This window comes from Myodes glareolus, chromosome 1 (assembly GCF_982192425.1).
Source record: "Myodes glareolus chromosome 1, mMyoGla1.1, whole genome shotgun sequence".
NCBI classification, from domain to species: domain Eukaryota; kingdom Metazoa; phylum Chordata; class Mammalia; order Rodentia; family Cricetidae; genus Myodes; species Myodes glareolus.
The window spans coordinates 24,959,725-24,986,547 of NC_142026.1; the positions used below are offsets into that span (position 1 = coordinate 24,959,725).

Consider the following 26,823-nt stretch of genomic DNA (forward strand, 5'->3'; position numbering starts at 1 on the left):
TAAGCCCAGCTAAACAGTTTGTTTATTTATGTAATTTTATTTAAACCCCCATTTATGTAATTTTACTTAACTCCCCCTCTCCCCTTTTCTTGTAGACAGGGTTTCTCTGTAGCCAGCCTGAGTGTCCTGGAATCCACTCTGTAGATCAGGCTGGCCTTGAACTGAAAGAGAACAAAAAAAAAAATTTTTTTTAAACAAAAGCCATCATCTTTTTATCGTTCTTGTTCTTTAGTTTCTAGGTTTTCCAGCCTATAGAAAAAACTGTTCTCCTTGAGTAGTTCCACCTTGGCTGTTTTGCAACAGTGCTCATTTTCAGCAGTTCAGAAAGTCAGTTAGGAGTTAGCTAGCTGCAATTTTAGTGACCTTAGTTTTACCTGCAAAGAGAAGCAGAACTGTGAGAAAGAAGTTTTTTCTTCAAGCCACAGTCTAAAATCCTGAAAATCTCAAATAATAGTTTGTATTAAATTTTTCCCCTTTTCTAAGAAACACAGTAGTCATAAGTAAGACTATTATAGATAAAAGCTTTCTGAAAGTGATGGGTTGGTCTGGGCAGTGGTGGTGCATGCATTCAATCCCAGCACTTGGGAGGCAGAAGCAAGTGGGTCTCTGTGAGTCTGAGGCCAGCCTGGTCTACAGAGTGTATTTAGGACAGCCAGGGCTACACAAAAGAAAAGACTAGAAAAGTGATGATTGTAGTGGTGTTGGCCATTATCCTCATGAACCAGAATCTGTGCCCAGCGGCCACTGAGGCAGCTTCCCTAAGAACGTTTGTTGTAGGAAGCAGCGCAGCAGGGATAAAGTTGTATGAAGTTTTGGGATGTTTCTTTTCACTTAGATATACGTTCTTCAAGTGGGCCCAATCATTGTATTCATAAGCTATTACTTGCCATATTTTGTGATCAGAGTTGTCCATACCCAAGAGTTCATATTTTCAGTGCAGTGCCACGTTACTGAAAAGCATAAGAGAGTGTTTCATTATTAGATCATATCCTGTATTTACCTGATACAGCTAGTTTAATTGTTTGTGATTGTTTTATGGTTGAATAATAGCTAATACATTGGCAGCTAGTTCTGACCACACTCCAAATGTGTTTAATCCCCACAGCAGCTTTATATGTGAAAAAATGGAAGCATGGAATTGAAGTTAGTTTACCCAGGGGTTTCACAGCTATTGAGTGGTGAAGCTGGGGTTTGACCTTTGTCTCTGGGATAAATGCTTTTCGCTTAAAGTTTTATTTTTTTCACACCTTCTTGAGATGGTAAATTGGAGGAAGGTGGGAATACACCTGAAATTATAGAGAACAAAAGTTGCCAAGTAATCCTTTCCCTAGAGATGAGCATTGCTGTTGTTCAGGCATCATATTTCTGCATCTTGCATTCTTTTTCTCCTTCCTTCATTCCCTCCCCCATGTCCTATTTATGTGACAGAGATCAGACCTGAAAGACTTGTCACTTGGATATCTATACCTGCTAAAGAAGGGGATAAGCTATGCAGAATTATATACATTTTAGTATAATATATATAAATATTTTTTGCATTACAGATATTTGTGAACCTTGTTTTACAGTTTTTAAAAACTAAGATGGCAAGAGTAATATGTATATCTATATATGTGTTAACTGCTTGCTAAGGATAGATCTCTAGGAGTAATATGAAGTATAGAGCATACCTACATATGTATTTCCGTTAAATAGCAACTAAAAATTCATAGTTCATATAGATCAGAGGTGAATTATGCATTGATACACATTTTTATTTGGTTTTAGTTTTCATATTCTTTTATGACTTGCTTTTGTCCATTTTAAAGTGAAGTTCTTATTTTTAATAATATGCATTTTGGGCCATTAATTATGTGTTTCCTCACCATTTCATTTATCTCGATATTTATGATCTTAAAGCTTTCTCACTTTAAAATTTACAGTGTTAGCTGTTTGTTATGGTGATTAATTGTAGGTCTTCTGTCTTTAAAACAGCAGTTGCTATAGTGTATTCTTTGAGTAATTTCAGGTAATTAATAGTCTTAAGCTGTCAATTCTAAGTGCCACCTTTTCAAGTAAGGTTATTGTTGTAAGAGTGTTGTATAAAATTTAAATTTAATATTTTAAATGCGAATTCTTCAAATTTTTCTTAGCGGTCTGTTCTAATTTTCACATTAAAGGTATGTTCCACCAGAGCAAGCCAAAGTGGTGGCATCGGTTCACGCATCTATTTCAGGGTCTTCTGCCAGCAGCACAAGCAGCACGCCCGAGGTTAAGCCCCTGAAATCTCTGCTGGGAGATTCTGCACCAGCACTGCACTTAAATAAGGGCACACCTAGTCAGGTGAGGGTTGATAACTCTTAAAGATATACAGAAGTCTGAGTGCTAAGAACCTTTAATAGTGGGTCTGTGTGATGTCAAATACGTGCAGATTGTGACATGTGATAGGAATGCGTGGTTTTGCCATCACTTTGTAAAGATGCTTAGTTTGTCTGTCTTGAGTGTCCAAGTCTGGTCTGGTGACCAGCAGAGTCAGAAGAATAGTTAGTCTCTGTGGTGCTTTAACAGAAAATAGTAGGATTTCTATATACCTGATTATGTAGCATGCTTATTATCATTGAAATGCACATGGCTTTACAGTGTACCTTACTCCCCAAACTGAACAGACTGAAAACATTTATATGTTGATACCTACATGTTTATTTTGTTGTAGATAACATTAGGACTGTGTTACTGTGCAGCTTGTTACACCATACTGTATGTGAATGGTTTCGAAACAAAGTGCTGCAGATTAAATTCTGTGCTTCTGAATAAATCCATCTGTTTTCATAAGACTTAGAGTGGAAACAGTGAAGAACTGAGTGAAGTAACCCTTCCGGTGTAGAAATGCTTTCTTAGTATAGTGAATTGAAGATAGTTGTATGTAAAACTTCAGCAGATCTAACTGAAAAGTCTTTATAGTGAATGCATAAATGTTTATTTTAGAAACACCATGAGTAACTAAAGTGCTTGTAGTCCCCAGTTGTAGGTCGCTCTCAAGGGCAGCAACAGGAAAAGAAGCAGTTTGACCTTTTGCGTGAAATTGGCTCAGACATCTTTGCTGCTCCACCTCCTCAGTCAACAGCTACAGCCAATTTTGCTAATTTTGCACATTTTAACAGTCATGCAGGTATGTCTTTTACTGATAACTTTGCCCAGGATATGTATAGATCACCCAGAAACATTATTTATTATCATTGGTCACCTATGAACATCATACCATATAGACATATAACCATGGTACTTTTAGGGGAACTTTTTATTTTTATTTTTTTTGCAATTCAATTAATTTTATATTTACATTGGTTTCATATTTTTTTTTAGTAAATTTTATTAAATTATAAAAGTTTCCATTTCCGCCCCCCCTCCCAACACCCTCCCACTCCCCCCACTCCCCCCCTCCTTCCCCTCCGTCCTAGGGGAACTTTTTAGATAGGGTTGTATGTAGCCCAAGCTGGCCTTGATTTGCTCTATGTTAAAGATGGCTGTAAACTCATCGTCCCACCCCACCTCCTGAGTGCTGAGATTAAGGATGTAAACTCAACTGTGCATCTCCCCCAACTCTGTGTAGATCAGGCTGGCCACAGAAAGAACTTTAGTTTATATAACACAGGATGTGACTTCTTTTCATGAAAAAAGAAAAAAAGGAAGAGATTTTTGTTTTTATTTTTATACTTCTTTATATTATGTGTGTGTGTGTATAAGAGTGTGCACACTACATGGTGAATATGTGGAAGTCAGAGGACAACTTGTAAGAATTAGTGTTTTCTCCTTTTTCATCATGTGGATCCTGGGGATTAAACTCAGGTCTGTAGGCTTGGTAGCAGGTGCCTTTACCTACGGAGCCCTACCAGCAGTGTGGCCTGAGAGATGTTAATGTGTTTGTATATACTACCTTTTTATTATGGAAAATTACAAATACCAGATGTAAATGTGTAATGTAACTTAGGTATTAATCTCATGTCACTAGTACTATTTAATAGATTTTAATACAAATTTTAGACATAAATATTTTGTGTCTGTGTGCCCCTCCCTCATGTGTGTTTTGTCTGTTTGTTCATATCTGCACGTACCTTCTAGGTCAGTATCAGTTGTCTTCATTCTCTCTTCACTTATTTTTACCACTCTCACTGAACTTAAACTTACTCAGTTGGCTAGTTTATCTGGCCAGCGAGCTCCATCTACCTATTCAATGGGTAACAGATGCATACTACTGAACCCAGGAGGGGATCTGATTCAGGTTCTCATACTTTCATAGTAGCTACTTTGTTGAATGAGAGTCATTGCCCAGACCCTAGCGTTTTCATTGTTAAATATCACAGTATGTAGTAGAATCATTCTAAATAATGGTAAAAGTTCATTAGTGAGTATTCAAATTTTCATTCCAGTTCAAATTTGTGTTTGTATATATAGTATGTGTGATGTATATGTATAAATATATTCACTTATTCTCACACACAGTGTGTCTGTGGTTTGTTGGAATCAGTTTTTTTTAAAAAGCTATCCTTTGTAATTGAACTCTATTTTGGTTAGGTTTTTATGGTTGTCCCATCATCCCTTTTCTTTGTGATTTGTTAGAGAAAGTAGGTTATTTGTCTTGTGGATTCTGTGGTAGTCTGAACTTGTTAACTGCCCTCCTGTGGTACCTTTAAAAATTCTTTCCTGTATTGCTTATAATTATAAGTTAGTAGTTGGATCTGGAGGCTCTGTCAGTTGAGGATGTGTCTTTCTTAGCAGGGATGGGGACTGCTGGGCAAATTAGAGGCTTTTGTGTGTATGTTGGGGGGTGTGGCTAGGGTATTACTTAGGACTTACAAGACACACAAGTTTAAAACTTAATATTTATTTGATATGTATTTGTGTCTTGTTTGCATATATGAAAGTGGGCCTCGTGTGTGTCTGATATATACAGAGGTCAGAAGCGGGTGGTAGGCTCCCTGAAACTGGGATTCTAGATTGTTAAGTCATCATGTGCATAATACAATTGAACCTGGGTCCTCTGCAAGAGTATCAAATGCTTCTACCCACTGAGCTGAGTCTCTAGCCCCACTTGACTTTTTAAAGGAAGATAGAGCTGTTGAGTCTCTTGAGTTTGAGACTAGCCTGATCTACATGGCCGGCCAAGGCTACATATTGAGATCTTGAGAAGGGCTAGAAATCTCCAACTTCAAGTTGTTGAAATATATGACAGGTTCCCTTTTCCTGTGCTAACCTATCTACCAAAATTTTCCAAATAAGGAGAATTTTTCCCTTCCCCTTTAGGTAACCAATGTATCAAAATGCCCCTTTCACCAAACAGAGACCAAAGTCTTGCTTCCTGCCTCATAACCTGTATATCTATCCATACATGCATGTGATTTACTTTCAGTCTGTGTGTATGGGTATTTCGCCTGTATGTATGTTGTGCACCACATATGTAGTACCCGAGAGGGTGTTGAACCCCTAGAACAGGAGTCAACAGACAGTTGTGAGCCACTGTGTGGGTGCTGGAAACTCAGCCTGGGTCTTTGCAAGAGCAGTGAATGTTAACTACTGAGCCATCCTTCTGGCCCCTGTGAGTTTATTATGACTTTATCTCCATTTTCAAAATACTTTTAAATTATCTTATTTACATATATAAGGATTAGTGAACTCTAGAATTTTGATTTTTGGTTTGTGTTTTAATTGCAGCTATCTTTTATTTCCTAGATTTTTATGAATTTTAAATAGCTTCTAAAATGTAAATAACTAGCTTTTTGGTGATTGTGTCCATATATATTTTTCCCACTTTTATGTGCTCATGGTGAACATACTTATGAAAGTTAGATAAGCCAGAAAAAAGGGCCTAATTGTACACACCTATAATCCCAGCACTTGGGTAACTGACTCAGGAGATCAAGAGGCCAGCCCAAGCTACATAGTGAAGAGCCTATTTCTCAAAACTAAAAGCAAAACAAAAAGTATTTTATTTATGTGATTAAACTATGTCTGTATCATTACCTTAGGCATTTAGATAACTTTTCAGATGTGCCAAGCTCGTTATCATTTTACAGTGAGTTACGGGGCTGGAAAGGGGGCTGAGTGAATTGTTCGCTGTGTAAGCATAATGATCTCATTTTAGATTCTTAGCACACATACAGAAGCTGGGCACAGAGCCCAGCATTCGGGGCAGACTGGTGGTTCCTGTGACTCAGTGTCCAGCAGTGGAGCTAGGGAGCCTCTGCTAGTGAGAAACCCTGCTTAGGAGAATAAAGGTGGAGAGCCACTGGGGAAGACACCTGAAATCAGCCTCTGTCCTCTGTTCATGTACACATAGATACATACAATAAAAAATCAGAATGGATTTCCTAGAATGTATCTAGTTTTAGATACTAAAACAAATGTACTTAATGTTCTGAATTAGCTTTTTTTTTTTTATTACTAGAGTCTTTAAAATAGTACTGTGACCAGACCTATGGCTTTACAAAGTGCTTTTGGAAATTTTGGCTACTGTTTAGCATATGCTACTAATTGGGTTAAAAATATTAATTTTTAAATGAATTCTCTTTAAAGTGAGTTGTATTGCATTGACATTTTCATAAAATTCTTAAATTCATTTGTCATGTCTTTTCAGTTGTCGTTTTCATATTCATTAACATATGTTGTCCTTGCCATTTACAGCTCAGAATTCTGCAAATGCAGATTTTGCAAACTTTGATGCATTTGGACAGTCTAGTGGTTCGAGTAATTTTGGAGGTTTCCCCACAGCAAGTCACTCTCCTTTTCAGCCCCAAACTACAGGTAGAGCCTCTCCAGCATTGTGCTTAAGTGTTTGCTTTAAAAAACAGAACTTTCCAAATACCACTTTAAAAAACTAAATTCTCTGATGACCTAATTTTAAAGTAGTTCTATTTTACAAAGCTCTGGGGAAACCTGAAATCTTTGTTTCTCTGAACTCTTTGGTCATTGTCTGTTGTTCAGCACCCACCCTCCTCTTCCTGCACATGGTTCTTTCCATCCACTGAGGTTGTAAAGCAATAGAACTTTTTAAATATGTGAAACACGGTGATAAAGGCTGATACCGTATCTTGTGATAAGGAAGCTAGTTGATAGCTTCCATAGAAATAAAAATAAGTTATTTTATAGGGCAGCAAACTTAAGAAAAACATTTTAATGTTATTTATTCAAGTATAAATTATTAATGATCACTTTAATTAAATATGGAAATAGTTTTGTGCAGGAATTGGTTTTCAAGCAAATTCTTCCATAAAGTGTACTGTTTTCAGAAATTCATTGAACCCCTTATTTAGCTTTTTGACTGACTATTTTTCTTTCAAGTTTTAACTCTGTGTATGAGTTGTTTTAAAGTCTTTTCTTTCAATTTTCTTTTCTTCCCTTTCCCCTTTAACTTTGATCATTTACATAATTTCTGGCTGTCCAGCATTTAGAGTACCTTCATCTAGCTGCAGTTCTGGTGACTTTACTTCAGCTTTTCCTCTCCAGGCTGCCCACAGTAAGTTCTGTCGTCCAGTAGGCATCTTACTAATTTATATCTTTTTTGTGTTGTGTCATGTTTTTTCAGTTATGAAATTATCACCATTTTTAATGATAAGCCTTTGTAAATTTGTTTTACCCTCTCTTTTACTAAACTTAGAGTTAAAGGTACAGTTTTTTTATGAAAGTTGATCTAATAATTTGAAATAAAATTTTTCATAAAAATTAAAAGTTTAATATTTTGTTTGCTAGCTACTCATAATAGATCATTGTCTTGTAACATCTATGCTAGTTTTAGCTGATTTTTCTTTAAAATTTAATTTTAAAATGGAGACTTGCTGTGCTGATCAGGTTGACGTTGAACTGGCAATCCTCCTGCCTCAGACTCCTGAGTAAGTCAGATTATAGGCATGCGTCATCCTGCCCCGTTTTCTTTGAAACAGCCAGAGTCTAATTCTTGAAGAAGATCAGTTTGTTTTGTTTAAGAATGTGAAAGAACTCATGATGGTAGGTCTTTTGCATTTGGGTAACGACCTGTTGTGTTTAAAAAGAATATCTGTGAATTGTGCCTTCCCTTAGTATGTCTGATGATATTTTGACAGTTTAGGAAATAAGAACTAATATCTCTGTAATATTCAAAGCAAAGGATGAAAGGCACTGCTGTAGTCTTTGATGAGTGTTTAGAAAAGTCTCCAGGACTGAGAACATACTTTAAGATTGAGCAAACATTTTACTATTGACTGTTAGGTGAATTGTGCTTTATGATGCAAAAACTTACTGTTATAAACTTTAATTTTTATACTTTGAACTACATAGTAGGATTTAGTTTTACTGTGAGCATCAGGCTACTGAATACACATTGGTTGCTGTGTAGAGTTATGTAATGGCTCTTCACGTGAAAAAGTCACAGATTTTAGAAACTTTATCAGCAGCATATTGTTTGTGAACATCACTCGGAGTCTGTTGAAGACCTCTCATGTGATGCTACACTGTCACTCCACTGCTCCGCCTCCATAGGTAGAGTCTGCTGTGTATTCCAGAGCAGACGCTGTCAGAGCCTTATAAAGTCAAGTTTTATAATTTTTAAAAGTCACATGATTTTCAGTGTTTTTTATAGGACACCTACCTTAAACAGAAATGATCACAAGTAATCTACGAGTGGGACTGAGAGAAGCCTAGAAATTTCATGTTTTGTTTATTCTGTTACAGGTGGAAGTGCTGGATCAGTAAATGCTAATTTTGCTCATTTTGATAACTTCCCCAAATCCTCCAGTGCTGATTTTGGAACCTTCAGTACATCCCAGAGTCATCAGACAGCATCAACTGTTAGTAAAGTTTCAACAAACAAAGCTGGTTTACAGACAGCAGACAAATACGCGGCACTTGCTAATTTAGACAATATCTTCAGTGCTGGGCAAGGTATCCGTGTGTAAACAAAGCAGATGCTAATTTCTCTAAATTACTTATGTTAAAACCTGAGGAGACAATGCTTTTCTCACTTGTATAGAAGTTATGTGCACAGTGAATGTTTTGAGTAGGGTTGTTGGCACTTTTGCATGTAAAATACCAGAAGACTGAAAAAATATAGAAGTTAACTTAAACAAGTATTTTCAAAAGAATAATTGAAAATAATGTATTTTTATTTTCAAAAACACGCTTTACTATTCTATGACTACAAAGGACCAAAATTTTTCATCTTTAGAGCTATAGTGCTATTTTATAATTTCAATCATATATGCATTTTGAACTATTTTTATTAACATTTTGGCATTTTGATGTCCCAACTCGTTTTTGTTTTTTTTTTTTTCCTTTGAGCAGGGTTTCTCTGTGTAGCCCTGGCTGTCCTGGAACTCACTCTGTAGACCAGGCTGGCCTTGAACTTACAGAACTTCCCATTTTTAAATATATTTTTGTACTTAGTTTTGGCCTTAAGGCCAGTATTTCCCCTCTGAAAATGTAAAGCTCAGTGAGAACCGTGGGGATCTGACCTACACTGGGCTCTGCATCTGATCTCTAAACTGAGAGAGATCCTAGAGTTCAATTCTGGGAGTTAGATTCTATGAATTGTTGTACACAAGGCATTTAGAGTACTGCCTAGCACAGGAAGCACTTAGTAAATATCTTTTTTTTTCATGAAAAATCCTGGAAGAATGGTACTATTAATAGATTATATACATTAGATCCATCATATAAATTTATGTGTTAATTTAAACAAAACCATCTGTCTCAGAGTTCTTTAAATCCTGTTTAATGTTTAGATCACATCCATATTGGGGTTACCTGTGTTTCATGGCAAATATGGTTGATGAACTGACAATATAATATTAAAGTTTTGGTGTAACTCTTTTGTTTGTTTGCCTCCAGGAGGTGATCAAGGGAGTGGTTTTGGGACCACGGGTAAAGCTCCTGTTGGTTCTGTGGTTTCAGTTCCCAGTCACTCAAGTGCATCTTCAGACAAGTACGCAGCACTAGCAGAGTTAGACAGCGTGTTCAGTTCTGCAGCCACCTCCAGTAACGCGTACACGTCCACGAGTAATGCTAGCAGGTACAGCTTGCCTTAGTCAGCACCCCTGGCTTTGACCTTGGTTTCCGTGTCTGAATAACATAGTTAATAGTGACTTTTGTAGGGTTGTAGCTTAAAAATAATTGAGTAGTTTTTAGACTTAAATAGTTCTTAAGTTGAAATTGAATGTAACTTGCTGTTTAAAATGTAATTTTTGAGCTTTTGCCATATTCTTATATCAAGTCTTAGAAAATTTTAACTTCTTTTCATTCCTGGATACTAAATGAACTTGGGAGAACACAAATTTCTAAGTGGACGATTACATATGGGTTGTACTCAGCAGATAGTCAGTTAGCAGTCATGCATGTGTCAGGGCATAGTTTTTAGTCATAAAGACTAAGCAGGAAAAGGGTCATGTTTGCAGTCTTAGTTTGTAGTCTGTTTGCATCAGACCCCACTGCTGCTCTCAGTTCTCCAGCTCCTTATTGTCATTTAGGATTATAGTCTGCACCCGTACTGCTGTGCTCACACAGGCCTTGTGGAAAGGAGTTCCAAAGAACAGGAAGACTACATGCTTAAAATTTCTCCCTTGTGTTAAATAAGGTCTTGTGAAGTCCAGGTTGGTTATGAGTTCATGGTCCTTTGTCTCCAGAGTGCTTACAGGCATGTGCTTCCAAACCCGGAGGAACATTTGATTTTTAACAACTGTTAAAATTTATTGAGAGTGTACAGCATTCTAGTTATTTCTTTTGTTCCATATTTGTAGATATATCTGCTTTATTACTATTACTATTTAGTTTATTTCCCTTTGACATCTTTCCTAGAGGGAAATTCTAACTATTTGAGATGGGACAAATTGAATCCAAATAATAAAATTTGTCATTATTTTAGTTTGTTTCACTAATGTTGTCTGTTATATTTTTGATAATAGTAATAAGGTAACCATAAGGCCTGGAAACAGATAAAATCCATGTGATAAAAGGATTGTTGACACTGTATTGTGATGGATTTGTGGTTTATGAATGTGGTGTGTTAAGTGTTGGAGTTACTTACGTTAGACTCTTTAAGGTATCTCTGAGTTCAGACCTCTTTTTCATAATTCTGAGATGCTAAGTTGATTTTTCAGTGATTAACATTTATATTGATGGTACACAAAATAAAATTTGGCAGGAAAAAGCCTTGCTGCAGAAATTAAGTTCGTGTCATCAGATCACACCAGAGTAGACATGTGTTTCTACACGTAGCATGGTTTTATTTCCACATTTATAAAGAATGTGTTTCTTTCTGTTCCTGGGCCGGTGTTGTACTCGTGCTTCTTCCTCATCCTCTGTGTAACACGTGACACCAGTTCTCCTCGCCTTAGGAATAGTGTTGATTAGTTTTTCTAACTACTGTACTTGATAAAATTGTAGCGTTTTCAGCTTACTAGTTTTCTATTAAATCAATTTTCTGTAAGTTATCAAGTAGTTTGGATACATAGTAAACATATGGTCATCTTGAAAGAAATTTACTATTTTTAAGTTTTGGGATAAACCAGCTACTCAGTTTATGGTGGCTTGGATTTGAATATTTGTCAGATATTTTTATACACATTGTAATCACTGTAAAGACTGCCCCTTCTTGCTGGGGATAGTGCTCAAGGATAGTGCTTCTCAGCATGCAGGTGGCTCTGGATTTGATTCCTAGCACCATGAATGGGCACAAAGGTGCATACCTTTATTGCCAGTACCTGGAAGTAGAGACAGAAAGATCAGAAGTTCAAGGTCATCCTGCATAACAGATTTCTGGGTGGCCTGTGTTATATGAAACCTTGTCTCATAAAGGAAACAAAATTTGTTGAAATTAAATATTAGAATTTTGGGGAATTTGTGTATTCTACCATAAACGTGAAAGTGAAGTTTCAGTGAACATTGACTTTGTGGGGTGGATAGGTTCCAAGTTCCCCATTTCAGGCTAGCCTTTAGGAAACTGCCAGTTTTGATGTCATTGCAAAGAATATTAAATGCTATTACTTGTTAAGTATGTGTATAAAATACATGTTCATTCTATACTTCAAACAGATGGAAATATATGCTTGGATTAGTAGAAGTATACAAAAACGTTCTTTTTGCTTTGAAATTGCAGTTATAAAAATACTTAGGCTGTCATATAATTGAATCCAATCTTAGATGCGTATTTTTTTAAATTATCCCTTTCTCTATACTACTGATTGGCAGAGACGGCGTATGTAAACATTTTTGTTACTGAAATTTCAGTAGTTTTCGTAATGTAAACTCATCTTGAGTTACAAATGAAAAGAACAGGGATATTTAGAACAGTTAATTTTACCTGTTTCCACATCTTGAGTCCACCTTGTAGGTAGATGACTTTACGTCCTTACTGAATGCTGACTCTTGATCTTCTTTTCAGCAGTGTTTTTGGAACCGTGCCTGTGGGTGCTTCTGCTCAGACACAACCTGCTTCAAGTGGGCCTGCTCCATTTGGGGGTATGTGCTTTTCATAGAGAATGTTTTTAGGGGTACTGGGAAGATAGTAAGAGAGCAGCATTTTATTATCAAAATGTTCACATTTCTGTCTTGAAAAATATAGTGAAGAAAGTTTTAAAATCTTGAGTATGAAGTATCAGGATTTTATAGCATATTTTATACTTTTTTAAAAGCTACTCCGTCTACGAATCCATTTGTTGCTGCTACTGGTCCTTCTGCGGCATCGTCTACAAACCCATTTCAGACCAATGCCAGAGGAGCAACAGGTGAGAAAAAAAGACAGATCAAGGAACCATAGCCATGGGGGAAGGAGTTTATTATTTATTTGTTTATTATAAAGCATACCTAAACAAAAGGCCTCTTTCTACTGAGGCACAGTGCAAGAAAGGGTAGGTGCATGTCTTTAGAAACACAAGATGGCAGGCAGCTGGGTCTGGTGGCATGTATCTTTTATCCCAGTACTTAGAAGACTGAGGCAGGAGAATAGTGAGTGTGAGGCCAGCCTGAGCCACATGCAAACACATTGTTTAATGGGCGATCGTGGCACACACCTTTAATCCCAGCACTCGGGAGGCCAAGAAAGGTGGATCTCTGTGAGTCCAAGGCCAGCATAGTCTACAGAGCTAGTTCCAGGTCAGCTAGAGTTACACAAAGAAACCCTGTCTCAGAAAATGAAAGAATAAAAAAAAAAAAAGACCTGCTCTAAAGAAACAAAGACAAATGCTACTGAAAGTTTATAAAATTTAGGAATTTAACAGTCCCAGGGGGCCTGAGAAGTTAGGTTTCAACCCTTCTGGTCTAAATTTTGGTTTTTCATATAAGAAAGGTCAAATGGGGGCAGAAGAACTTGATTGATAATAGTAGTCCAGCTTGTATGGTGCCAGAATGTCTATCAGTCATTCAGTATAAATAAAACATTTTATTAAAACCCTAGATTATATCAGATGAGTAAATTTTGTTATATTAATTCTAATTTAATATCTTGCCTCTTTTCAGGGTTCCTATTTTATGTTTCTTTGCTTTTTGTGTTTTATAAGATCATGCTAACATCTCGCTGTATCCTAGACGTGAACTCTTCCAGCTAAACCATACCTCTCTTCATTTTAGAGTTCAGTGCTTGAACATTTTATTCTTCCCGACTTTGTTTATCCTCTCACCTTTTTTTCTACACTTGTTTCACACCCAAGCCAGTCACATCATTCTTGCATTTCTTCCAGTGCTGTCTTACTGCCATGGCCTGGCAAAGCACGTGAGGAGGTGTAATGGTGTGACTAGCTGTCATTTACTCTATCCATAGCTTTGTTTCTGTGTGTTTCAGAGCGGGATTGGAACCAGAGCTTTAACACCGATTAATTACAGCAAATGTTGAAGTTTTAAGAGTATATCAGTATAACTTACCTAACCATTAAGAATAAATAATTATGATATTTTTATTGTTCTCAAGACTAAGAATTATTAAAGTTGAACTAGCATGGTGGTGTTTGTCTGTAGCCCAGCAGTGATGGGCAGAGGGAGATCAGGAGTTAGAGGCCAGTCTGGACCACCACAGGGAGAACCTATCTATACAAAGAAGCAAAAATTAGAAATTTTGATACCAGAAGTTTTCTTTTACACAAACTCCTTAGTCATAATTTAAGTACTTGAAATTCTTATCAGATTTAATTTAAAAAAAATGGCTTGTTCAGGGACTGTTGCAGTGGCTAGATGTGTAAAGGTATCTCTCCATCATCCCTCATGACCTGGAGCTCACATGGTGGAAGGAGAACCAACTCTCCTAATGTGTGCTGTGTTAAAGTTGCCACAATACATTGTGTAGTTTATAAAGGTGCCAAAGAGGAGACGCTGATTGCATCTTGTGTGAGTGTATACTAACTTAGCTCCAGTTAAATGCTGTGCTTAACTCTGCAGTGTGAGCAGTGCTTCCTGGACGGCCAGGCTGTTTAAAGTCAGATGCTGTAAATCATTGTGTTTGTATGTGTGTGTTCTGTGTGTACTTAAAAGTTAGGAGAACCCCCTACTACCTTTGAATATGAAAGTATTTTAAATGGTAAGATTATATATAAATATATATAAAATCTACAAGGAATAGAAGTAATATTTATTTAATTTTGAAGTTTATCAGAAAGAAAATACTATCTCTACAAATTTTTATTTCAGAATAATTTTTGTTTGTTTGTTTTTGTTTTGTTTCCTTGCCTTTTTTTTTTAAGATAAGTTTTTACTTTGATCCCTGACTATCCTAGAACTTGAACTCAAAGAACTCTGCCTGCCTTTGCCTTCTGAATTCTGGGATTAAAGGCATTTGCCACCATTTCTGACTATTTCAAAGTAATGTTTGCATTATGAGGTGTTTTGAATATATCACATGGCCTATCCTCCTTAGGTCATTACTCAGTTGAGTCAGTATCTGCACTGCTCTGGAGATATACCATCCCTAGGAATTCCCAGGCCTTTGCATCACTTGAACTCCCCGAGGGCTCTTTCTTCCTCTCAACTGTGTTAACCCTGTGAAATACTCTTCTGAGATAGCTTTGAAAGAGCAGTGTGTGACAGTTCTATGCTCTTGAAGATTAAGTACCAACATACACTGCCAACTCTGTTTCAGACTAAAGTATGGTAGTGGTTAATACTGGTTAACTGTCATCATTGACTGAGAATTTTTAAGATAGTTTTTTTAGAGAGAAATTGGAGTAGAGGTGAGGGTAGGGCACTGTGACTATCCTATAGCACTTGTCTGGAGGTCAGAAAACAGCTTTGGGGATCAGTTCTTTCATTGCAGGGCCTAGGGATTAAACTCAAGCTTCAGGCTTATGCAGTGAACACTTTTATCTGCTGAGCCATTTAAAACTTCTTGAGAAGTTTTAAAAACAGTATTCAATGAACACGAGTTCTGTGTCTTAGTAATAAGTGCATAGGAGAAATGCTCTGGATAAAGCAGAGTTTAGCAAGCATTTTTGAGGCAAGATTAGTTGAAGCCTTTAGATTTCTAAGAAGAGAGTTAAATGCATTGTCCAAACTTTATCACAGAACACTTCTTTTTTTTTGACTTTAAAGATGTGTGTGTGTGTGTGTGTGTGTGTATGTACATACACGTGTGTACGTGCATCCATACTCACATGGGTATGTTCAGAAAGCGAGAGAACAGCACTAGAAGAATATCCTTGGAGACAGAGTTTCCCAATGGCCTGGAGTTCACCAGTTAGGCTAACTCTCTAACCTACAAACCATAGGGATTCTTGTGTTTCTGCTTTCCTCGTCTGGGATTATAGGCCTGTAATATCTGATAATATCTACATGGATTTTATTATGGATTCTAGGATTGAATTTGGGACTTCATGCTTGTAGGAGCTTTACCAGTTGTACCATACCTGCAGCCCCATAATAACATCTGTTTCAATTGGCAAGAAAAAATTTTTCTTGCTTTCCATGTATTAATTCACTGCTGTGGTTTACTCTGATAGCAGCGTTGTGAAGGACATGGGTCCTATTGTCTATCCTCCCATCGTCCCCTTTGCAGACGAGTATACCGACATTTATATTAATTCAAACAGAATAGCGGAAGAAAGTTGCAGAACCAAAACTCAAGAGCTGTTCTCTTGTGTCACCCTGTGCCTCAGATTTGGGTACTCTAAAAAGTGTTCCAGTCTAGCATACATAGAAATATATTTTAGAAATAACCCTAATCCACACTATTAAACAACAGAACAGAGCTTTAGTATTGAGTAAGCTGAGTCTCTTGTGTTAGTTTCACATATACATGTAGCTCTGCCCTCCAGCTCACCAGGTGAGTTGTACACAGCTTGTGTTTCATCAATCAGTCAGTCATGATGCTTTAAGAAGACCAAAGGTGCTAGACTCACTTTCTCATTTTGTATGTTTAATGATTTTTCTCCTTATAATTCTTAACTCATTTAAGTTATTTTTAGGTACTTCTAGGTAATATCTTCATTTGTAAAGAAAACATTCTTGTGTTATTGTGTCCAAGACTTGGATTTTCATTTGGTAAAGAAAAGGTTTTTGGATGTGTCTCATGGTGTGTGTGTGTGTGTGTGTATGTGTGTGTGTGTGTATATGTGTGTTGTAATAAGGTTTCGTGTAGCCTAGGCTGGCCCTGAACTTACTTTGTAGCTGAGGGTGTCCTTTGAGCTACTCATTTTCCTGCTTCCACCTCTGAACTGTTGGCAGGATTTCAAGTGTATACCCTCATGCCTGCCTCTTATTGTACCGTATAGTTATATCTTCACAGTTATATCTCACTGTACAGTATAGTTATATCTTCACAGTTACATCTCACTGTACCATATAGTTATATCTTCACAGGTACATCTCACTGTACCGTATAGTTATATCTTCACAGTTACATCTCACTGTACCGTATAGTTATATCTTCACAGTTATATCTCACTGTACCGTATAGTTATATCTTCACAGTTATATCTCACTGTATAGTATAGTTATATCTTCACAGGTACATCTCACTGTACCATATAGTTATATCTTCACAGTTAAACCTCACTGTACCGTATAGTTATATCTTCACAGTTACATCTCACTGTACAGTAAGTATAGTTATATCTTCACAGTTACATCTCACTGTACAGTATAGTTATATCTTCACATAATAAAACAGAGCTAAAATTACTTTTGTTTTGACACAGTCTCACTGTGCAGGCCTGGTAGGTCTGGAATTCATTATATAGCATAAGGCTGGCCTCATATTCAGAGATAATTCCCCCTCCCCATGCTGGAATTAAAAGTATGTACTGCTGTACTCAGCTGTGAAGGATTATTTTTAAGAATATATTTTATCAGTTTTTCTTCACTTGGTATTTATTGTTCTAAACTATTAAAAGTGACATATTACAATATTATGAATATAATTGAATGAGTGAGTTTCTGTTGTTATATTCCTGTGACACCCAGTAGGCAACACTGTTCTAACTCTAGAGCTCTTTAATGAAACTAGTTAACTTTTACTTTAACAGTAACTGCACATAACTTAATTGACCTTGATCTCTTTATGGCTTCCCATAAGGCCTTTCTGGAGCAATGCATTCTCAAGTGTTCCCTCACGCTCATTTTGGTAGGTGGCCACAACTAGATTTTTGTGGCAATTTGTCTAGCTGCTTGTAGAAGCTTCTGCTAGTGTTCTGGATCCTTGCATGTGAAATTAAGTTATTTCCATGTTTTAATATGGAGTGGGCATGGATGTGTGGCATCAAGGTTGTGTTGTATTAAAAGTAACATGAAAATCCTATCTAATGATTTATATTTTAATACTGAAAAGCATTATTGCTTAACCTCCATGGTCACACTAGAATGTTAATAGCTATTTTGATTATTTTTCTTTCGTTAAAATTCTTAGTACTTTAAGTGATACCTTTTGATGTATCAAATCATTTTCCTGCTTTATCTCCTGGACTTGGTTTTGCCTAACTGTCCAAGCTTTGCTTTGAGTGCTTTCAGCAGTGACTTGTCAGTTGTATCAGTGCATTCTGTCTGCAGTGAAACCTCTTGTCTCCCCGCAGTGTGCTCAGACTTTCCTTCGTTCACTTGCTTCCCAATAGCCTGTTCTTCCCCCTTTCTTTTCTTTTCCTCCCTCCCTGCCAAGTAGTAAAGAAATTAAAGAAGAAAAGAAACTGTCTATAGTCTAATTAGGTCTCTTGAACTAATTCACATTGTCAAACAGTAGTGCTGTGAGTAACAAATTTTCAGTGTGTTTGTGTTTTTGTTAAGAACATCTTGTGGAGTGCTTTTAGTATTTAATTTCTTCATCTTGAATCAGTCACCTTTGAAATCAGGAAATTCAATAAATTGATAGGCTTTTACAGTATTTCATTGTATCCTTAAGCAGTAGTGTACAGTTAAAGCAACATTGGTTGTCACGTATTTCACTGAGTCCCTCCCTGTATCGAGCATATCATCGGCTCATGGGAAGGTGCTGTTTTATGTATTTTCTGCCAGTTACTCACATAGTGTCCTGCTGTTGCGCATCTTTAAAGTGAGAGTTTGTTCATAAATGTGCTTGCTTATGTAAATAAGGCATGATGTAGGCATGCCACATAAACATTGATGATTCCCACATAGATTCCAGCTCATGCTCTACTCACCAGCACAGCGAGCCAAGGAGAGCTAGTAACGTGGACACGGGACCACGTGCCCGATAGTCTTCCATCTCTTCTAAAAGTGCTCTTTGCACTTCTTTTCCAATCTTCATACATTTACACCAACTTCTGCAGCTCAGTAATCCCAGATATCCTCCAATCTCTTCCAGAGTCATGAAATGGGAATGTTTATATGTATGTGTACATATATAAGACTGTATATAGGCACATATATAATTAGTAGGAACTCACTATAATAACATTAATGTTTTAAATAGAATTTCTTTTTTTGTCTTTGGCTGTAGTTATAAAACTAGTTTTGAATGCCCTGCCTTTTACCCTAGTTGTCCTATAAATTGTCTATTTTTAATGAACTCTTTTGAAGAGGTCTTAATTTTTTTTTCTACAGAAACATGAAACTTAGTAATTAATGTTTGGTTGTTTTTTTAAAATTAGACATAGGAGAACAGCCTCAAACCCAGGATATACTCCTATATACATCACAGTATGACTGACTTCTGAAGGCAGGCTATTGTTTGGCTTTAAGTAATTGCTTAGGGAAGTTGTTTTGGGTGGGGGATGGATTTCAAATGATAACGTTTGTAGTTTCTTCCTGGTCACTGCATTTCAGAACAGTTGAGGTAGACAGTGTTATTCTGTACTTACTGTGTCGGGATTTGGGGCTTTCAGATGCCCTCAGTGTGTGTCTTAGTGTTTTCTAGGTAAGTCTTGCGTGTTCCATGCTGTTAACTGCTGTGTGTGTCTCTGACCTGCCCTTTTCTTTTGTCAGCGGCTACCTTTGGCACCGCATCCATGAGTATGCCAGCAGGATTTGGCACTCCTGCTCAGTACAGTCTCCCTACCAGCTTTAGTGGCAGTTTCCAGCAGCCCACCTTCCCAGCCCAAGCAGCTTTCCCTCAGCAAACAGCTTTCTCTCAACAGCCCAATGGTAAGCTTGAATGTTTGCTGTCTACAGGATGTCAGTGCCCTTTACATAGTGTGATGTTAAGTGCTCGAGACTGTCCTGTGATGACCGTAGTCTTAGGCTCTGAGTGTTAACTACAGAAGAGAGCCTTTTGGAGTTCAGGCCACACAGATGAAGGTTTTTATTGTGGTTTTGTAAATTTCCTTGACCATATGTTAGGAAACATCAGTGACTGTAAAGCTCTCCTCAGAGTCACCTATGTCTTTGTCTTATAAGTCCATCTTGTGTTCTCATGTATTTCTTGATTTGTAATGGAGATTATATTTTTGTGAAAAATGGTTGCTGCTGTGCCTTTTTGGTGTAGGTATGTGCTGTAGATGAGCACTCTTTAGTAGGTATGTGCTGTAGATGAGCACTCTTTAGTAGGTATGTGCTGTAGATGAGCACTCTTTAGTAGGTATGTGCTGTAGATGAGCACTCTTTAGTAGGTATGTGCTGTAGATGAGCACTCTTTAGTAGGTATGTGCTGTAGATGAGCACTCTTTAGTAGGTATGTGCTGTAGATGAGCACTCTTTAGTAGGTATGTGCTGTAGATGAGCACTCTTTAGTCGGTGACAGTGGTGCCCTTGCAGCTTCTTTTTGTAACTGGCTAGGAGATGATTTCAGCCTTTATTCTTATCTAGTTTCTTACTTGCTGAAGTTTGAAATCCATACATTTCAAGAATGTCCTCAGATCTCAGACATTGTATAGTAGTTAGGAAATACAGTGCATAGAATGGTCATAAGTGATAACTTGTTTCATAAGATATACATGTGGTGTTGTGTAGAATCCATTGACTTGTGTACATGTCCCCTCTCATATTTATACCATCATCAATCAGCTAACTCCTTGAAGATCAGTGACCTACTCTGAGCTGAGTTAGATTGTTCTCAGAGCTCTGAGGCTCTTGATACATGCCATAGAATGCTTGTCTTTGGTGTTCAAAAAGATATGAGACCTAATTTTGCATTTCGGTTTGCCATCTGGGAAGAATTTATATAAAACTTCTAAAACTAGGACTGTCTCTTGGTGGCAATGTAGCTTATAACTGATGGGTTTTTGTTTTGTTTTTTAAATAAGGTGCAGGTTTTGCAACATTTGGACAGACAAAACCTGTGGTAACCCCTTTTGGTCAAGTTGCAGCTGCTGGAGTGTCTAGTAATCCTTTTATGGTGAGTGAATTTCAGCTTTAAAATACATTAAAAATAAGTTATATTTTATGTTTAAACTAGAGAAAACAATATGACTATTCCTACATACAACTTAGTATTCTGTTAATATGGTGTTATAGATTATGTATGGCCCTTGGAATGTCTCTAAGAACTTATGGACAGCAGATCAGCTATTTTATAATGTGAAATGCATGCACTCTAGTCAGAATTACACTTGGAGAATCCATTGGATTTCAGGGAAAAGAGTCTTAAGAACAAGATGTTTTTTAATTTGAACTTAGAAGTACTCCTTTTAGGCACTGTTGAAGCTCTGCATATGTGAAGTGAGCCCATATGAAAAAACAGTGTATCTGTAACAAGTGGCAGGTGATTTATACTTTGTTGACAGCAACAATGATGAATAAGTGATGTCAATAAAAAATTCGTAATATAAGTTTGAATGAAGTTATAAATTTAAGTACATTTTAATGCTTTCCTCTTCTACAAACATCATTTCTGTTTATTTTGTCCGTGTGTTTTTTCCAATAGACTGGTGCACCAACAGGACAATTTCCAACAGGAAGCTCATCAACCAATCCTTTCTTATAGCCTTATATAGACACTGTACTGGAACGAACTTTTATGTGATCATATTACATCTCTCCGCCTCTTGCCCTGTTGTCTTGTTTCACTGATCTTAGCTTTAAACACGAGAGAAGTCTTTCAAAAGCCTGCATTGTGTATTAAACACCAGGTAATACGTGCAAAACAGAGGGCTCAGTAACAACTTTTCACTTGTGAATTGGCAGGAAAAGGTAGCGGCATCATGTATGTTAAAAATTGGCAAATATTAAGTTATTGCAGATCCCACATTCATTATGCTGCAGTACTGTACATATTTTTCTTAGAAATTAGCTATTTGTGCATATCAGTATTTGTAACTTTAACACATTGTTATGTGAGAAATGTTACTGAGGAAATAGATCAGCCACTTTTAAGGTGCTGTCATATATCTTGGAATGAATGACTAAAATCATTTGAAGCATCGCTTCTGGAAAGTTCAAAGTCAAAATTGGAAGGTTTTATTCATTCTTGAATTTTTCCTTCTGAAGAGCTCTTCTATTTATACACGGCTAAATTCTTTAAAGATGTGGAGGACACCTGTCTGCAGAATAAAGCTGATCATGTTTGCTACAGTTTGCAGGTGAACAAAATAAATATTAGAAAATATGCTATTGTTTTTGTGTTCTTGCTGCAATGCCTTTACCAAAGTGGCCTTAAATAATGAGTAGTGAATTGAGAACATCTTGAATTCTTAAAGACTTCTAGTGACTAACTTTTTTTAAAAGGCCATTTAGAAAATTTATTAAAACTACTAGGACTGCTATATTCAGGACTGTGACAGTAGAAAAGCATTTAAATGTAGCTTGTCAGATTCACCATGCTACTTGGGATTTCTCTGCAACTTCTTAATTTTGTGAAATTTGTAAATATGGAGAATTTGCATGTATGTGTATTTACAAATATTTTTTAAAGATCTTGAATTCTCAGACTGCAAAAGGCCTATTTTAACTATTTTTTTTCTGTTCTCCATTTTAATTGTCGTTGAATGTATTGGAAGCAGACATGCATTGACTGTGACATGATGGCACCTGAGCTCCTCTCCCTGCTCCCCCATTTTCTAGACAGACTGATAACTATCTATAGAACGTTTGTTTGTTTTGGGGTAAAGCAACAGGAACCCAATGTTACCTTAAAGTGATGAAATACTTTGTGTAAAAAGGTAGCAATACTAAGTTTAGTTTATCTTTTTGTTAATATTCAAATGAACTTGTTTAATTATTTATATGTAGTAATGCCTTGTTCATCCCAAGATAATCTGGCCCTCTCATCAAAACGAAACACAACTAAGAGAACTGAAATCATTAAAAAAGTGCTTTGAAAACACCCCTAAGTCATGATTCTGTATGTAGAACATACATGTTTCTTTGAATGTAAGAGTTTAATAATTGGATGTACTGGCCAATAGCATATTTGTGTTGATGAAAGAAAGGAGTTCAAAGCGATGATGGAGAGCATGCACTGCCAAGGGCTGTTGGGATAGCCAGCCCAGTCCAGAGGACAGCGATATTAGTACATCTGGTAATGACTCTGTGCCCTCCAAAAAGCTAAAATTGCATACACAGTATGTAATGCCTGTAGGAATGTTTTAGGTGATGTAAGCATCAGTCTGCTCAGACATTTTATTCATATTGGATGCATTTGCAGTGGTGGCTGTTACTGTCATGCTTAAGTCTGGGTGTTTACTTGGGCTGCAGTCTGCTGCCCTCCTTAGCAGAAGGTGTGATTTATATGTAGTTGACAAATGACATGCCCGAGTCTCAGCCCTTTCTGAGCACCCTGCCCCTGAGACTCTGGTTACCACTGCTCAGGCTCAGCAGCACTTGGGCGTAGTCTTGAGTTCTTTGTACATTTTGGGGCTTCACATACTTTCACGGAAGGAGAATCTGAATGTCTTTAACTTCTGTTTGAAATTGTATTAGATTCAAATCAATTCATATGTACAAAAGTTAGACTATATAATTGTAGGCCATTACCCAAACAGTCCGTCAGGCTTCACATCTGTTAAGGAAATTAAACAGTTGTTATCAATATAGTTTTAAAGACTATTTTTTTTCTAGTAGATCTTGAGATTTGTAATTAAATGGGGAAACCTGTATTACTGACTTTTAGTGAGTGCTCATAAACAGAATATAAAAACTTAGATTCAGAATAGCTCCAGTGTTAAAGTGAGCTCTCTCGTGATCTTTCTCTTACAAATCTTTTAGACTTAAGTTGTTTTGCTTCTAGTTTAGTTACTGTCTTGAGCATGTGAAGATCAGAGCTTGGAGTGACGGGGCCCAGGATCTTTACCCTTCTGCTTGAAACACGTTTCCTGTTCTGTCTTTGATCAGAAATGAATTTGTCTTTTAGGGTGGCAAAAACTGTGTTGAGTTTAAAAACGTTTTTATGAATAGGAAATGTTTTATTTTAGATTCTTTTGAAAACAGAGGACAGGTTGTCATTTTCTTCCATAAAATAATGTGTTTCGTAAACAGGATACCTCTTACTGGGAGGTGCTTTGTTACTAGTCGTTCTTGCCAGTCACAAAGTTGGGAACATTTCTGAAACATATTTTATGTTCATAGTTTTTATAACTGTTAAAATCCCCCAAAGAACTTTTGTTTATGAAACTTGAATTTTTCATGAGTTATATTGCAAATCAGTACAGAGGAATTTCTCAAACATAACTTTTAAATATAGTTGTAATAGTCCTGTTGCTTGTGAACCTAGGTATTTGGCGTAAAATAACTTTTCCAAAGTGAAAACAAACATTGTTTTGCCACCTTTTCAGTGTCGTGCTTAGTAGAAGCTGAGATCCTCATGCCGTTTCTATTTAGACTTTGCATCTCACGGCAGAAAAGAACTGGAAGCTGCACTATGCGTGTTAAAGCCAGGTGGTGAGAAAGGCGCACGCCATCTTAGAACTAGAGGAGACGCAGTGAGACCTGGGGCAGCTCTTCTCGGGCCGCAGATAACATTTTGAGAACACAGCACTTTAATGTGTGTTTCTGGTATATTTACCTGTGGGGAGACCTTGCCCCTTCTGAACTTCAAGGGGTTGTTTGGGAAAAAATGAAATTCCAGTTGAAATCTTAAACTTTTTAACATTATTAACTATTTTAACTAAATAGCTGTGATACTGTGGGTGTGGAGTTTTTAACACCCTTTCATATATCAGGTGTTCACTGAGTAGTTTCCTTCTCTCAACTCATGTAATGGAATCTACAAGACAGAACAGGTAAGCTAGTTACAGTTCTTATTCTTGGGAGAAGGTACTGTTGGATTAAATTGTGTTTTCTTATTTAGGTGTGGCTAGATTCTCTTTATTTTGAAATTTAAGTAACTTCCTGTATTTCTCAAAGTGTTTAAATCATTTAACATGAATTTTTTTATACTTTGATAAACTAAGTACCATTTGCTCTGTAGAGTCTGTTTTGTTTGTTTGTTTTTGTTTTCTTTCTTCTTTTCTGACAGGGTCTCTACATGGTCCTCACTGTCCTTGGAACTCACAGAGAGCTACCTCTGCCTCCCAAGTGCTGGGATTAAAAGTGTGCATTGCCACCCCCCACCCCAGAGTCTTAATAACCTTTAGAGTGGTGGAGTAAGTGATGGGACAGCCTTTTACCTCAAGTTGACAGTGATTCTTTGTGTGGGGCAACTTTCCTTTATTTATGTAATCTTTTCCCCTTATGGTTTTAAAATTACTTTTTAAGGGAAATTTTAAAATTGTATAAATTAGCTTATTGTATTGAATTTATCCTCAAGACAGTTGAACTTTGTCTATTCTAAAGCAGTATCATTAATTTGCTTTTCATGTGGTTGTATTTGAACAAATGGAATGAGTGACTAGCGTGTACCTTGGATGTTGCTGATGTTTCACAGCTGTCTCTGAAGAAAAGAACAGGAACCTGCTTTGTAGCACCAGACTTGTTTGACTAGCAGTCTGATGTCATGAAATGCAGTTTGAAAGAAGCGTGAGTAGGTGTCCTTAGCTGCAATTAGACCACTACAGCTCAGCCCTGATGTGTGATCCCACAACTCACTCACTAGATCTATCGGCCCTTTGATGATTGCATACAGGCTTCAAAAACCTTTAGTTTGATATTACTAGTGGTTTATTCTGTAAGAGTCTGGACACTAGTTTAACATTCTTGAAAGGACATTTGGAAATGTCCAAGTGCTGTGAAAGATTTGAAGAAGATGATAATCTTTTCTGGTATAAGGCTATATAGGTGCTGTACTTTCTCCTGATGTGTGTTCGAGCATAGTGGTTCTCAAGACCTTGAATCCCATGGGTGGAGCATGACTTGAAGGGATCCTGAAGAACACGCGCACCTGAGTGTTATTGGTTATACATTCCAATGCTTCACTAAGCCTTTAAAAAGGTATACCTTGAATAGGTCTCTGACACCTTTTCTTTTGACTTAGGACTTGATTTACTTTTTTCCAATGAAGACTTCTGCCAACATGGTACACCTGGTGTCCTATCCATATTTTCTGTCTCTAGTTTCATTGTTTTGAAATCTGTACTTGTCCAGCAATGAAAACAGAATGTTATGATTCAGAATTTTGTAAAAAGGAAGAAAGAATCCCAGACAGAACATTTTATTTGCTGATAAACATTGCCATTTGATCAAATTTTAAATTGATATGTTCTCCAAAATCTTGATCACTTGTTATGTAAGTTACAGTCTAAACAAATACTCAAGGAGCCTTGTGACTATGACTGTTGAGTCCGTGGCTTGAGGCAGCAAAAGTTGTAAACTAATGATAGTCAGTGTTCCTAGAATGTGGTGAGGAGAGCCAGGCTTTTAAAGGCTTAGATGTTCTTATATGTTCTAAATGACGTGCGTAGGATTTTTACAGTTGTGCAGTGTACACGGTATTTTGTGATCACAGACTGTCACCCTCTCTCACACAGTTTTTATTGTCATCGTAGTCTTCAGCATGCTGTCTTTCATTATGTCTGTCTATGCGTGCCTTTCATGGTTCTGCCTTTGTGTTAACTTGGACGTCTTTCTGTTTACCACTCGCAGCACTGCCCTATCCTGTACACGGCGTCAGGATCCAGAAACGGATGGCCTTTTGGAGGAACACTTTTTAGGATACATATGCTTGGGCGAAAATTCTTGATTTTGTCTGATAGGAAACTTTCCATAAAACAGAATTTTATTTTGCAACTCGCCAGCTTTTTAAATTTGTTTTTGTATTTCCACCCGAGAAAAATTTCGGATCTCCCAATTCTTTCTTAAACTACGTGGAAAATCCCAGCTTTTAAATTAAGCCACAAGGCCATTCCGTGTGCTCTGACTGAGAGACTTGTGGAAGCTCTTATTTTACACCTTACTCTTTCTATCACCCCCCCCCCCCACACACACACACACCTGTGACTCCTGCTGTTTCTGAAAGAATGGCCTGAAGTCTGCTTTATAGTTTGCCAGTGTTCTGTACTCTGCCTCATCCACCTCAGCTTGGAGAATGAATCTTGTGTTAGTAAAAAGAAAGTACAGTCTGCTTGTTCACAACTAGAGTTCACTCCT

At 37.1% G+C, this 26,823-nt stretch overlaps 1 protein-coding gene across 11 annotated transcripts in view; it reads left to right on the forward strand.

The window, feature by feature from the left end:
• The window catches only part of Agfg1 (ArfGAP with FG repeats 1), a 48,645-nt gene extending 25,309 nt beyond the window's left edge, over positions 1-23,336 (forward strand). For 2 of the 11 annotated variants that reach the window (XM_085697569.2, XM_085697590.2), the window contains exons 4-15: positions 2,160-2,322; positions 2,995-3,148; positions 6,658-6,777; positions 7,418-7,489; positions 8,680-8,889; positions 9,835-10,015; positions 12,383-12,459; positions 12,633-12,725; positions 17,495-17,542; positions 19,354-19,512; positions 20,610-20,701; positions 21,230-23,336. In XM_085697569.2, the coding sequence (XP_085553695.1) occupies positions 2,160-2,322; positions 2,995-3,148; positions 6,658-6,777; positions 7,418-7,489; positions 8,680-8,889; positions 9,835-10,015; positions 12,383-12,459; positions 12,633-12,725; positions 17,495-17,542; positions 19,354-19,512; positions 20,610-20,701; positions 21,230-21,289 (1,429 nt within the window). In that variant the 3' untranslated portion in view covers positions 21,290-23,336. The remainder of the gene's footprint in view (positions 1-2,159; positions 2,323-2,994; positions 3,149-6,657; positions 6,778-7,417; positions 7,490-8,679; positions 8,890-9,834; positions 10,016-12,382; positions 12,460-12,632; positions 12,726-17,494; positions 17,543-19,353; positions 19,513-20,609; positions 20,702-21,229) is intronic. The other 9 variants (XM_085697583.2, XM_085697581.2, XM_085697573.2 and 6 more) reach the window with 9 other exon arrangements.
• Positions 23,337-26,823: the final 3,487 nt, after the last annotated feature.